General features: G+C 38.3%; 2 protein-coding genes across 5 annotated transcripts in view; one reads left to right on the top strand and one right to left on the bottom strand.

The window, feature by feature from the left end:
• Positions 1 to 3,481, top strand: part of MRPS22 (mitochondrial ribosomal protein S22) — a 29,052-nt gene extending 25,571 nt beyond the window's left edge. For 2 of the 4 annotated variants that reach the window (XM_027091730.1, XM_027091729.1), the window contains exons 7-8: positions 2,244 to 2,352; positions 3,351 to 3,479. In XM_027091730.1, coding sequence (XP_026947531.1) covers positions 2,244 to 2,352; positions 3,351 to 3,446 — 205 coding nt within the window. In that variant the 3' untranslated portion in view covers positions 3,447 to 3,479. Of the gene's footprint in view, positions 1 to 2,243; positions 2,354 to 3,350 lie in introns of those variants that run through there. The other 2 variants (XM_027091731.1, XM_027091732.1) reach the window with 2 other exon arrangements.
• Positions 3,482 to 4,084: 603 nt separating this feature from the next.
• Positions 4,085 to 13,868, bottom strand: part of COPB2 (coat protein complex I subunit beta 2) — a 30,853-nt gene continuing 21,069 nt past the window's right edge. The window contains exons 16-22 of the mRNA XM_027091728.1: positions 8,196 to 8,306; positions 6,951 to 7,165; positions 5,486 to 5,578; positions 5,217 to 5,397; positions 4,962 to 5,030; positions 4,738 to 4,809; positions 4,085 to 4,458 (exon numbers count right to left, since the gene is read on the bottom strand). Of these exons, the coding sequence (XP_026947529.1) occupies positions 4,363 to 4,458; positions 4,738 to 4,809; positions 4,962 to 5,030; positions 5,217 to 5,397; positions 5,486 to 5,578; positions 6,951 to 7,165; positions 8,196 to 8,306 (837 nt within the window). The 3' untranslated portion in view covers positions 4,085 to 4,362. The remainder of the gene's footprint in view (positions 4,459 to 4,737; positions 4,810 to 4,961; positions 5,031 to 5,216; positions 5,398 to 5,485; positions 5,579 to 6,950; positions 7,166 to 8,195; positions 8,307 to 13,868) is intronic.

Here is a 13,868-nt window from a genome sequence, read left to right on the forward strand (position 1 = left end):
CAGCACCACTTATTGAAGAGGCTGTCTTTTCTCCATTGTATATTCTTGCCTCCTTTATCAAAGATAAGGTGACCATATGTGCGTGGGTTTATCTCTGGGCTTTCTATCCTGTTCCATTGATTTATATTTCTGTTTTTGTGCCAGTGCCATACTGTCTTGATTTCTGTAGCTTTGTAGTATAAAGTCCGGGAGCCTGACTCCTCCAGCTCCATTTTTCTTTCTCAAGATTGCTTTGGCTATTTGGGGTCTTTTGTGTTCCATACAAATTGTGAAACTTTTTGTTCTAGTTCTGTGGAAAATGCCAGTGGTAGTTTGATAGGGATTGCATTGAATCTGTAGATTGCTTTGGGTAGTAGAGTCATTTTCACAATGTTGATTCTTCCAATCCAAGAACATGGTATATCTCTCCATCTGTTTGTGTCTTTAATTTCTTTCATCAGTGTCTTACAGTTTTCTGCATACAGGTCTTTTGTCTCCTTAGGTAGGTTTCTATTTTATTCTTTCTGTTGCAGTGGTAAATGGGAGTGTTTCCTTAATTTCTCTTTCAGATTTTTCATCTTTAGCATATAGGAATGCAAGAGATTTCTGCATTTTGTATCCTGCTACTCTACCAAATTCCTTGATTAGCTCTAGAAGTTTTCTGGTAGCATCTTTAGAATTCTCTATGTATAGTATCATGTCATCTGCAGACAGTGACAGTTTTACTTTTCTGATTTGGATTCCTTTTATTTCTTTTTCTTCTCTGATTGCTGTGGCTAAAACTTCCAACCTATGTTGAATAATAGTGGTGAGAGTGGGCAACCTTGTCTTCTTCCTGATCTTAGCAGAAATGGTTTCAGTTTCTTACCACTGAGAACGATGTTGGCTGTGGGTTTGTCATATATGGCCTTTATTATGTTGAGGAAAGTTCCCTCTATGCCTACTTTCTTGCAGGTTTTTATCATAAATGGGTTTAAATTTTGTCAAAAGCTTTTTCTGCATCTATTGAGATGATCATATGGTTTGTATTCTTCAACTTGTTAATATGGTGTATCACATTGATTGACTTGCCTATATTGAAGAATCCTTGCATTCCTGGGATAAACCCCACTTGATCATGGTGTATGATCCGTTTAATGTGCTGTTGGATTCTGTTTGCTAGTATTTTGTTGAGGATTTTTGCATCTATGTTCATCAGTGATATTGGCCTGTAGTTTTCTTTCTTTGTGACATCTTTGTCTGGTTTTGGTATCAGGGTGATGGTGGCCTCTTAGAATGAGTTTGTGAGTGTTCCTCCCTCTGCTATATTTTGGAAGAGTTTGAGAAGGATAGGTGTTAGCTCTTCTCTAAATGTTTGATAGAATTTTCCTGTGAAGCCATTAGAAGGGTTATTTTTATGTACCCTCTCAGCTTTGAGGTGGCAAATGGTAGGAAGGTATTGACTATGTGAGAGCACAGAGATTATTTAGTTTGGGGAAGGCTAGGTAAGTTTTAAGGTTGAAAATTGTTTATAGGTTTCACAAAAGGTAAGTACAAACTGTAAGAATTGAGCTTTTTTGTTATGGCTTCATCATAGATAGTTGTGTGACACTAGATAGGTTGCTGAGGTAGAACCTGACTTTCCTTTTGTTTGGTATGCATAATTGCACATTTGCTTCCCTAGGATGCTGATTTTTAACTGATGGATTCCTGGGAATACAGGAGGCCTGGGAGTCTTGCCTTGGACTCGTAAAATGCTTCATACAGAGGCATCTGTCTCAATGAAAATTTGTTAGCAGATGTCACTGCAGTGGTGGCACTGAGCAATCCCCATGACCACCAGCCTCCAGCTTATGTAGGATGAAGGTACAGTCACACCCCCCCTGAGTTGGATTATGTTATCTGCTGATGATGTGGGCTGGCTTGGAAATCATCTACCATTAGAATGCTGTCTCTACAAGAAATGATGCTCTGCTTCCAAAAAGGATACAGCCACATTTAGAATATATTCACTGTCATAAATTGGGCCCTGCCTGTATTGACTCCTGCCCTACCTATCTCAGAGTTGAAATGAAGCCTAAATTAGACAGTATTCCTGAAAGTGCCTTTGAAAATATGAAACTGAAGGCCATAAAAAATTTTTTCTGGCCCAAGGGAAGTTTGAAATGTAATTTAAAGTTTGGCAGATTTATAGGACTGTGAAGCAAAAGAAGAAAACAGTACAAACAAAAATTAAAAAAGAAGAAAACAATAAACCTTTTTAACAGTAAACCCTTTCCCTCTAGAGTCGATGATGCCACCAGCTTGGTCCAGCTCTATCACATCCTCCATCCAGATGGCCAGTCAGCTCAAGAGGCCAAAAAGCAGGCGGCTGAGGGATTACATTTAGTTAAGGTAAAGGGACTTTTTTTCACATTAGCTACTGTGTGGTGACTGAGTTGGAAAGAATTTTTAAGTGGGTCATATTTAATGGTAACTAAACAGATTTGTGGCCTTGAACCAGAGTGATCAGAGCTACCATATTTCTTTAGCCTGGACAGTAGAAACAGAGCTGCTGCTGGAGTCCAAGAAGTTCACACAGTGGGGCAGTAGCCCCCTTGTTTTTTGCAGTACTGGCAACTAAGTGGTCAGGTCACCAGCAGGGCATGGTGGAGGACTGCTGGGTAGTACACGTCCCCAGTGCAGCTTCCTGTCCTCCAGTTCGGTCACATTCCTGTTCAGGTGTCCAGAAGCTGGGAGGGTAGTGCTTGTATAATACCAAGCCTTAGTTGTGCTATCATTTTGGAATTGCATACCTCTCAAAACTATGGGCTAACATAGATGTCTCTGTAAATGTTGAGAGACGATTTTTTTCAGGAAGGGAAGGGGAGACCATTGTATAATTTTCATCTCTAGATTCTAATGCTCAGGTTAGACATGTATTTGTGGATCTGGCTTCTATCCCAATATTACTTCATGCATACTTCAAAGCAGTTACAAAGCTTACTAAGGATAAAAACAACCAGTGATGATGACATCATCGGTGGGGTAGAAAAAAAAACCATTCTTTAAAGTGAAAAATCAGTTTGCTAACTCTTATCCTCCAGATTTCTCTTGAACCTAATGGTTTTTATTTTGATCCAGCAATGTCAGGTTTCTTAATTTTTTTCTGAAAGATGGCATCCATATTTGGATACCTCTGGTGTTTAGAATTAGTGTTGCTTTAACTGTGATACTGTTTTCTGTCCATGTAGTATGCTTATTGTTTGGTAATCAGAAAAATACTGGAAATGTGGAAGGCTTTTTAAACTGGGACTTTCCTTTGCTGCTACAGAAATGTTAGTGATGTCTCAAAACTAAAAACTATCAATAGTATATGCTCTATTATTTTCAAACTTTTTTTTTTTAAACAGGTCTTTGCAGAAACAGAAGCACAGAAGGGAGCATATATAGAATTAACACTGCAAGCTTATCAAGATGCATTCATTAGCAATTCTGCAGCTTCCTAAAAATACTTTTTAAATAAATTTCATTTTACTAAATACTGGCTAGTTTTCTCTGTTAATACTGAGTGGTTTAAAAATGTCAAAATTGGGAGTTCCCTCCCTATAAAATTACTTCTTTTGTTTTTTAAGTTCCAAGTAGTGCCTCTATCAGAAATACAAAGAAAAACTTGTTACTCTGCTCACTTTCCTAGGCTACAAGGGGATAACTGAGAAGTACATCTTAGTGCCTGGTTATGAATTTTTCTAATCATGTCAGATGAGTAGTGTAACAAGAAAGGAAAAAAAAAGTACTATGCCTCTCTGTGTTACCAAATGGGCCAGTCAGTCGGTAATTTAAGTAGAGCCCAGCTTAATGAGGTCAGAGGAGCTGGAGTTTCAGACCCTGATTCCAGAAACGGGTACCTACCAGACAAAGTCAGGGCAAGGCATAAGAAAGCTACATAGAGAGGAATAATGCCATGAGGTCAAGGAAAATGGTTTAGCACGGATATTCAGTTCTAAGAAAAATGTGATTGATGGTATTTGAAAATACTTATTCAAAGAAAAGAGAATGCGGGCTGATCCCTAGGTGAGGTGTAGTTTTGGCTCAGCCTTCTAAAACTAGAATCCTATTTTCATTATGCAGAAAGGAAACTTTGAAGTATCTTCATTAATTCAAAAGATTTTATGAGATATGGTCTTAATGACAGTATGAAAAAAATCAAAGCGCACAGCAGTCTTAGTTAACAAGGAAACATTGTGATTTAGATGCTGCACATAAACTCCTCCGAAGATGAGGGCATTGTGCTCCCAGTGGGCCACAGCATCTGCATATAAAAATCTAAGGAGTTTCTCAGAGTCCAAAGCACTGTGGTCAGGGTGATGATCAATACCTGTCCATAATAATGATCTGTTTAGTTGAGTAAATGGGAAACATTATTCAGTCATCCAAAATATCTTCATCCAGGTTGATATCTGTTGTGTCAATATCTTCTAATTCCAAATTATCCAAATCTACTTCCAGTTCAAGTAAACTCTGCAAAGAAAAGGAAGAGGGTGAGTTATATAGTACTGTGTTAAAGCAAAGTTATATAGTACTGTGTTAAAGCAAAGTTATTAAAGAAGAGTTATCTGTGATTCATGAACCAAAGAGAACTAAAACAACAGTCAAAAGGGGGCATTTTCTCATTTCAGAACCCCTGCTCTGAAACTGATCACATCACTTAAAACGCAGAGGCCTGCACATCCTGCAGACATTTGCGAGGAGGGAGGGTGAGGCTGGGGTCCAATAGGAAGTTGGGTATGATGTCCGTACCTTTTCTTCTTTGTTGTCTGTGTGGGGGGCCACAATAACAGGAGTAGGAGAAGCAGGTTTCCCATCAAGTTCCTGAAAACCCAAGTAGAAACACACATAAAAACAAAGGAATCTGTTTAGGAATTTGAAATTTTTCCCGAAGGGAAGGCAGACGAGGATTAGGAAGTGGGAAATGGTACTTAAAATCACCAAATCTCAGCCAGACTTTCTCATGTCTGACTGACCTGCTGAGATGCAGATCTTGAGGGCTGAAAGCCTTTTGCCTCTTCCATAACATTTCTTTCTTCATTTGGCTATCAGAGAATAAAGCAATGATGAAATGAGATATTCTGAAAGCGTAATTCATCTATAAACTTGGCCTAAATCCCAGATACTAGCTCCTAGTCGAACCATAATGTATGTGATGCAGTTCAAAACCTTAAGTCGTGAATGCCTTTCCACCCCATAGTCACACGGGATGAGGCACCCCAGGCACTCACCGTGACAAGTGGGTATTGTTTGGCTGGCCACAGGTCAGCATGTGTTTCCTTCACCCATTCTTCTACAACGAAGGCTTCTTTTAATCCAGGAAAAAGGTTTTCATATTCTGTTGGATCAGCAAGGGATTCTGCTGCTTTCTGATTGACTTTTGAGAGATTTTCTCTCCAGAGTTTCACCACCCTATTACAGATATCATAGAACCATTGGGAGACTGTTAGGGGCTCTGTTTTTATCTGAAACATTTCTTCCTAAAATGAAAAGTCTGTACCTTGAAACCTGACTGGGTAAGTAAGTCCGTGCCAGGAAGGCAGCTTCTGGCAGTCGTCCAGTTCTAATCAAGAGCTCCAGGCAAGCATCAAGCCTAAAGATTAAAAAGGAGAGGCACTGTTACCAAGAATAAACGCTATAATAATGGCACTTAACACATTAAAGAAATGTGGGTTTAGTGCTGGCAAGTCAGCACTCCCTCTCCAACTCTCACACATACACCTCTTTTCTGTCACTGAGCCACTAACTTGTCATCACCAGTGTGTTACATAACGGACTCCAGGAGTGTGAGAGATTTTTCAATCTCCTTAACTTCCCTAAGAAGAATCTAAAGGGGCTTTTTAAAACAAGGAAGCTTAGATGAGCACATTTAAGGGCTTCAGAATATGAAGAGCAGAAACTTGGTTTCACAAATACAGTTTTGAGGGCAGCATCTCTAACATGGACTGTGCTGGACAATCCAGTGGTGCCCAGTAGGAAAATATCCAGGTGTCCCTTTTCTTTTTTTAACTTTTTCTTGGGTAAGTTTGATAAAGTGGATAACATGCTTTAGAACTCAGAATTTTTTGGATTTTAGGAAATACATATACCATACGTTCCATAATACCCTCAGCATCAGAGTCACACACATCAGTATTCTGCTATAACACATGAACACTAAATGCAATAAAAACAAACCAAGTGGCATAAAAGCAACTAATAGTAACACTTCAGCGTTTAGGCCAAGTTTTGCCACCAAATAAAATATTCTCAGAATGTTTTTGGGTTTTTGAGTTATTGATAAGAAATAGTGGACCTATTCTTACAGGTATATAAATTTACACATACATGTGTTATAAAAAACACATTCAAAGTTTCTATGATTAAGTGCGAGGTTTAAAAAGTATGTAGGGCAAAGTTAATGAATACTTTTGTGTTTTATTTCATCATATGGTCAACTAGTGATCTGATATGCACTAACTGCTAGACTTTTTAATACATGACATTTTTATGCTTTACAGTTGAAATCAAATCTAAAAGTAACTGGCATCCTCATCCGCCTTATTTTTGTTGTAAGCAGATCAGAATTATTCAACTTGGATAAAATCACCTGCCTTTCAGGTACCAAATGAAGCAAGCAGCCCAACAGCCTCCTGCCTTCATTAAATAAAATACCTTCGCCAGTAAGTGGCAGGGCTGTTGAGAAAGGGGTTTACCACTTCTCCCAGTTGAGCCTCCCTGAGCAGCTCCTTTTGCTCGAACATCAGACCTAATGTTAGTGGTAAGAGCATCCTTTGCTGAAGAGCATCCTTTGAGTTCCTCCAAAGCAGCACTGTCCTCCTGCCTGCTCCCGTCAGCGGCACCACTTGGCCAGGCATCAGCGCTCTCTCCAGGGTTCCTTCTTCATGCTCCTCTCCAAAGACCACCCCTGAAGTCAGTGCTTTATTACTGTGCCCACCTCTTTTAGACCTTGGGTTAATACTTACTTGCCCTGTAAAAAGTAGCTCATGAATGCCACATTATTCTTGCCGTCTTTCTCCGCACCCTCTGCTAGCTTGTTCACCATAGTAGCATTTCCAGAGGCAGTGGCCAAAAGCAACAGACCCCCATAATCCTGTGCATGGTGCAGGCACTCCTGGGCTAGGCCAAACTGGCATTTACTAATGGCAAGTTCAGCAAGTTGTTTCCACTTCTGTTCTGACTGTAAGAAAAGAGATTCCACATTAAAATATCTTTTAAATAAACATTTGAATTTCCAACATCAGCGTTATTCTGTTAGTCTGAACATTACTGTAATAACAATTTTATATTTTCTATAATTATAAAATACATATTTTATGTATACTGAGCTGTGCTTAAGTAGGTTCTATCAAATTAAGAACGGAATGACAAAATGTATAATGAGGAAATTGAAATTATTCACATACATGAGATTAATTCAAACACAAATTTAATGCTGCATGTGAATAATCATCAGCCCATTATATTTTTATTTTGTAATTACACAGTGAAACTAAAACTAACGAGTTTTAAGGTAATTAGACTAATTATTTTAAGGAACGATTTAATACCATTTTTTGAAAGCAGAAAAAACTTTTTATGTCCTTAAATATTTAATAATAAATATTATTTCTGTCATTTGTAGCTTCTCAGAAATCAAATACTGCTCATTTGGATGATCTTAACATAGCTAAAATTTATTTAGTACATCTGAAATGAATTACCAGTAAATGCTAGACTTAAACCACAACTGGGAGCCCTCAGTACACAAAATATACAACGATCCATAAAAATGTCATCAAACTGTCTCAAAATGTCAAAACACTTCTTTAAAACCAACATCTTCCTCACTAGTTTGGGATATTGGCAAATTACTGCTGTGTCTGCATCCTTTTAGAGTTCCAGACTCCTTTATCTACTATTTTCTAGCTTTCCTTCTCTTCCAAAACAGATCTCATGTAAGATTAAAAAAACCCCACTTTTTCTTAAATTAGAATGCTAAGAATATATTAATAAGAATATAATAATATATATCTCCAATATAATCCATTTAATTTATGCAAAGATAAACGTAATTCATTTTTTAAGAAGACCAAAGAAAGGCAACAACCTCACCAAAATGAGTCACTAATTTGCATTTCAGAAAACTTTAAAACACAACTTATAGTAAACACATGTAAGTACCTACTGACCCTTCCATCAGTTACAAAAAATCATAAATTAGTACATACCTCTGCTTCCACTGCTAATTGGTACGCAATTTTTAGTTCTCCAAGCTGAAGAGCAAGTTCGAAGCGATGCTCAGGGTCTGTGGATACTGTAAGAGCTTGCTGCTTGAAGCCCTAAACAGATAAAATACGTGTTTATGTACAGAAAAACCTGTGTGTGTAGTCTACATATACAGTGCACACACATGGCAAACAATCCATTGCTCTCTCAAACTAAATAGGCTGCTGACATTGGAAGCCCCATTACTTAAACAAAGTAACAAATAAAAAATGCTCTTCAATTAGAAGACAGAAAAATTAAGGAGTTGTTAAATTAACTGGTAAAAAACAGGGCAGACAAAATTCAGTCACACAACATCTACTGTTTTCTAAGCAGTGGGAGCTGACCAATGCTTGATAAACTCAAGTAAAACAACAATCAGTAAAATTTAGAAATGTAAAAGTAAACGAATGTCAAAAAGAAAAGGATTTTGGAAAGTTGACTGAACAAGAGCCACTTCAAAAAGAGAAAGACAGACACAGTGGTGTAAACCTAGCTGTCCGTAATCTCCGAGCTGGGCCTTAGAGATCTAGTCCAGTGCTTCAGAGAAAAGGAAGTCGAATGTAAAACCTTCCAATTTTCTATCATCTGCAGGTCATTTAGCAAACATTTTGCTTTCAGGTCCTGATATTGATCTGGTGTCATTACCTATGCCTTTACTGTTGGTCTCATGTCCAGTTTACTCATGAGCAAGTATTCCAGAGCACAGAAATCTAAAACTGCCTTCCCATGCTCCAGTCATCAGCAACAAGCTTTTAAACCAACTACTGTAATTACTATATTAGCCTCTCCCCCAAGACAAACAGGGCTGATGGGGTCTGCCCTATGGGTAAGTTCTTCAGCTCCAGGGATGTGGTATATGAGACTTCCTCAGACTGAGAGTGAATGCTCTGTTAGGGGGTGGTCAGGAGGGAGAAGCTGGACAGCTGTCTGAGTTCTGTCTGGGTAGATATTCAGCATTGCTGTATCACTGTGTTTAAAATGACTTCCCAGACTATACAAGCTGCCCCTCCCTCCATTCTCCCAGGAGTACAATGTAACAAGGCATTCTGAATAATCTGCATTACTCCCTTTCTTCCCTAGCACTGATGTAGACAATATAAAATCCAAGAGTGGAGGATGGAAGATCTATAGAACTAGTCAGATATAGGTGAGGGCAAAGCAGATGAAATGAGGTGGGCTATATACACTTACTTTTGCTTTCCTGCAAATCCCCACTGAAATGACACTTAGGGGGTTCTTTTTTAAAAGCATAAACTCCCAAGGACACACATAAAGGCAGCAGAGACATGAGTAACAATTTTGGAAGCTTGAAAGCTGGTGGAGGAGTACAAACATTCAAGTTAAAACACGAGAGAGGACTAATCCCTAAATCAGGAGTGAAGACAGCATAGAAACAACCTGATTCACACCTCAGAATCCCCAGAGGTGTCTTGTGAAGGGTAGTGCTAAAACCAGCAAATAAACAAAACTGCCTGAAAGTCTATATAAGAAGCCGTTAGATACCCCAGGTCCCCACTCCTCCCCCTGCCCCGACCTCCCGACACACACAGAAGACAGGAATCTTGTTCTTTGGAGAGAGTAAACTAGAGGGTCTCCAGTCTGAGGGATCCCTGCACACCCAGAAGGAGTGCTGAGTGGCAAAAGGAAAACAGGAGATTATAAGAATAGATGTTGACACTAAATATTTGAAATACTAAATACTGAGACACCAAGTCATACTCTGCTCAGCCCACACAAGGATGGTGATTGGGGAGCTTCTCTGTAAACTAACGAGTCAAAGGGGTAAGACTTAAAAATGCTAAAATGTCAACGAGGGCCATATGCCAGCCTGAACAGTGCCTGGTACAATATTAAGTGCTCATTAAATTCACTAAATGAATAAGTGAAGAGTCATTAAATTCATTAGATGAAGATACTGATACTGATTGAGGCTCCCCAATCAAAAGGCCCAGCCACATCACATATTTTTAGTCCAGCCAATAAATTCACCCATAAACTCAGATCTTTTGACCTGCTTCTTAGACCTCCACTCTTAAATGAGTGCCCAAAGATCATCAGATACCTGAGGAAAATCTTTAAAAGGAAAGACAGAGATCAAAATGAACCAATAACAGCAATCTGAAGAAAGCATACCACATAAGGGGAAAAGAAAACTCAACAACAAAAACTATCATTCATACCCTTACAGAGGGTATGAAGACAAACTCTGATCCATAAACAAAATTTAAAAAGTCCAAGAATAACAAAATGAGAAAACCAGTGCAAGAGGTCCAACATCTGAATAACAGTTGCACAGAGAGAATATAGAAAACAAAGGAAGGAAATCAACAGAGAAATGATTCAAGAAAATCTCTCAAAAATGAAGGAATGACCTATACAGTAATGATGAAAAATCTGAACGTGAAATCAAGAAAACACTCCCATTTACCACTGCAACAAAAAGAATAAAATATCTAGGAATAAACCTACCTAAGGAGACAAAAGACCTGTATGCAGAAAATTATAAGACACTGATGAAAGAAATTAAAGATGATACAAATAGATGGAGAGATATACCATGTTCTTGGATTGGAAGAATCAACATTGTGAAAATGACTCTACTACCCAAAGCAATCTACAGATTCAATGCAATCCCTATCAAACTACCACTGGCATTTTTCACAGAACTAGAACAAAAAATTTCATAATTTGTATGGAAACACAAAAGACCCCGAACAGCCAAAGCAATCTTGAGAACGAAAAACGGAGCTGGAGGAATCAGGCTCCCTGACTTCAAACTATACTACAAAGCTACAGTAATCAAGACAGTATGGTACTGGCACAAAAACAGAAATATAGATCAATGAAACAGGATAGAAAGCCCAGAGGTAAACCCACGCACATATGGTCACCTTATCTTTGATAAAGGAGGCAGGAATGTACAGTGGAGAAAGGACAGCCTCTTCAATAAGTGGTACTGGGAAAACTGGACAGGTACATGTAAAAGTATAAGATTAGATCACTCCCTAACACCATACACAAAAATAAGCTCAAAATGGATTAAAGACCTAAATGTAAGGCCAGAAACTATCAAACTCTTAGAGGAAAACATAGGCAGGACACTCTATGACATAAATCACAGCAAGATCCTTTTTGACACACCTCCTAGAGAAATGGAAATAAAAACAAAAATAAAGAAATGGGACTTAATGAAACTTTAAAGCTTTTGCACAGCAAAGGAAACCATAAACAAGACCAAAAGACAACCCTCAGAATGGGAGAAAATATTTGCAAATGAAGAAACTGACAAAGGATTACTCTCCAAAATTTATAAGCAGCTCATGCAGCTTAATAACAACAACAAAAAAACCCAATCCAAAAATGGGCAGAAGACCTAAATAGACATTTCTCCAAAGAAGATATACAGACTGCCAACAAACACATGAAAGAATGCTCAACATCACTAATCATTAGAGAAATGCAAACCAAAACTACAATGAGATATCATCTCACACCAGTCAGAATGGCCATCATCAAAAAATCTACAAACAATAAATGCTGGAGAGGGTGTGGAGAAAAGGGAACCCTCTTGCACTGTTGGTGGGAATGTAAATTGATACAGCTACTGTGGAGAACAGTATGAGGGTTCCTTAAAAAGCTACAAATAGAACTACCGTATGACCCAGCAATCCCACTACTGGGCATATACCCTGAGAAAACCATAATTCAAAAGGAGTCATGTACCAAAATGTTCATTGCAGCTCTATTTACAATAGCCCGGAGGTGGAAACAACCTAAGTGTCCACCATCGGATGAATGGATAAAGAAGATGTGGCACATATATACAATGGAATATTACTCAGCCATAAAAAGAAACGAAATTGAGCTATTTGTAATGAGGTGGATAGACCTAGAGTCTGTCATACAGAGTGAAGTAAGTCAGAAAGAGAGAGACAGATACCGTATGCTAACACATATATATGGAATTTAAGAAAAAAAAATGTCATGAAGAACCTAGGGGTAAGACAGGAATAAAGACACAGACCTACTAGAGAATGGACTTGAGGATATGGGGAGGGGGAAGGGTTAAGGTGTGACAAAGCGAGAGAGAGGCATGGACATATATACACTACCAAACGTAAGGTAGATAGCTAGTGGGAGGCAGCCGCATAGCACAGGGAGATCAGCTCGGTGCTTTGTGACCGCCTGGAGGGGTGGGATAGGGAGAGTGGGAGGGAGGGAGACGCAAGAGGAAAGAGATATGGGAACATATGTATATATATAAAACTGATTCATTTTGTTATAAAGCAGAAACTAACATACCATTGTAAAGCAATTATTCTCCAATAAAGATGTTAAAAAAATAAAAAATAAAAATAGTGCCAACTTCACAGGCACTGTATCAGAAAAAAAAAAAAAAAAGAAGGAATGAGTTTCCAATTAAGAGAGCTCATCTAATACCCAGCAGAATGAACAATAATTGACCCCTACACCAAGGCCCACCATCATGATAACATCACAGAACAATAGGGACAAGACCCAAAAAACTTCCAAAGAGAAATAAACAGATCAGGTACCAAGAATCAGGCATATAAATGGCTTTAGACCTCAACAACTAGAAGCTAGAAGGCAGAAGGCAAAATAAGAGTTTCGTCTTCAAAATTCTGAGAGAAAATCATCTCCAACCTAGAATTCTATATCCAGTTAAATAGCCAAATATGTTTTAAGGTAGAACAATGGCACTTTCAGATAATCGAGGTCACAAAAAAATTTACTTGCTATTAATAAATAACCCTTTTCTCAGGAAACTACTGAAGGACATACTCCAGCAAAATGCGGGAGTAAACCAGGAAAGATAGGGAATATAGGAAACAATGGATCCAACTCAAGAGAGCCAAAGGGAAGCCTCAACACGATGGTGAGGGGATATCCATGATGAGGGCAGAAACCAGTTTAGCCTGAAGCAGACCGAACATACTGAAAGGAGATTTCAAGGAAATCTGGAGAACCATCAGAGTAGGGAGAATAACCCTAAGCACATAGAAAAATAAGCAAAGTTTTAAAAAAGAAACAATTATTAACTCCAAGGAAAACAAACAACTGCAAGAAGAGAAAGCTATTGCCATAATATATCACATGGCTCTGCTATGAACAGTGTTTACACAGCCACAACAATATAAACAATGAATACCAATTTAATCAAAATTATGATGTAACTATATTCGGAGGATAAGGAACAGGAATGTGGCATGTATGTGGTAGAAGCAGGTGGAGTGAAAGATAAATTCCTCATCTTGTATAGAGTGGAAAGTCCCAAGAAATGCCTAAAGCTGAGAAACAGCAATATAAGCATGTTAGACATGTGAAAATAAATGCCAACAGAGTCAGCTAAAAGAATTACAAGTGATTACCGCTAGGGAGGAGAAATGAGAGAGGGAGGGCTGTTTTTTTCCTAAGCCTTGCAAAACGTTGTACTTTGTGCACATATAACTTTGAATTTATACTAAAAAGTGCTACATTAAGGAAAAGGCTTATCAGTAATGGTAAATTTTATGTATATTTTACAAAGAGAGAGAGACAGAGACAGAGAGAGAAGCCAGCTAGGATAGAGAAAAATGCAGCACAGAAATGAAAATATTGATAGAACAGAAAAG

This window comes from Aethalodelphis obliquidens, unplaced genomic scaffold (genome assembly GCF_003676395.1).
Source record: "Aethalodelphis obliquidens isolate GAN/ISIS:26980383/991018 unplaced genomic scaffold, ASM367639v1 scaffold72, whole genome shotgun sequence".
NCBI classification, from domain to species: Eukaryota; Metazoa; Chordata; class Mammalia; order Artiodactyla; family Delphinidae; genus Aethalodelphis; species Aethalodelphis obliquidens.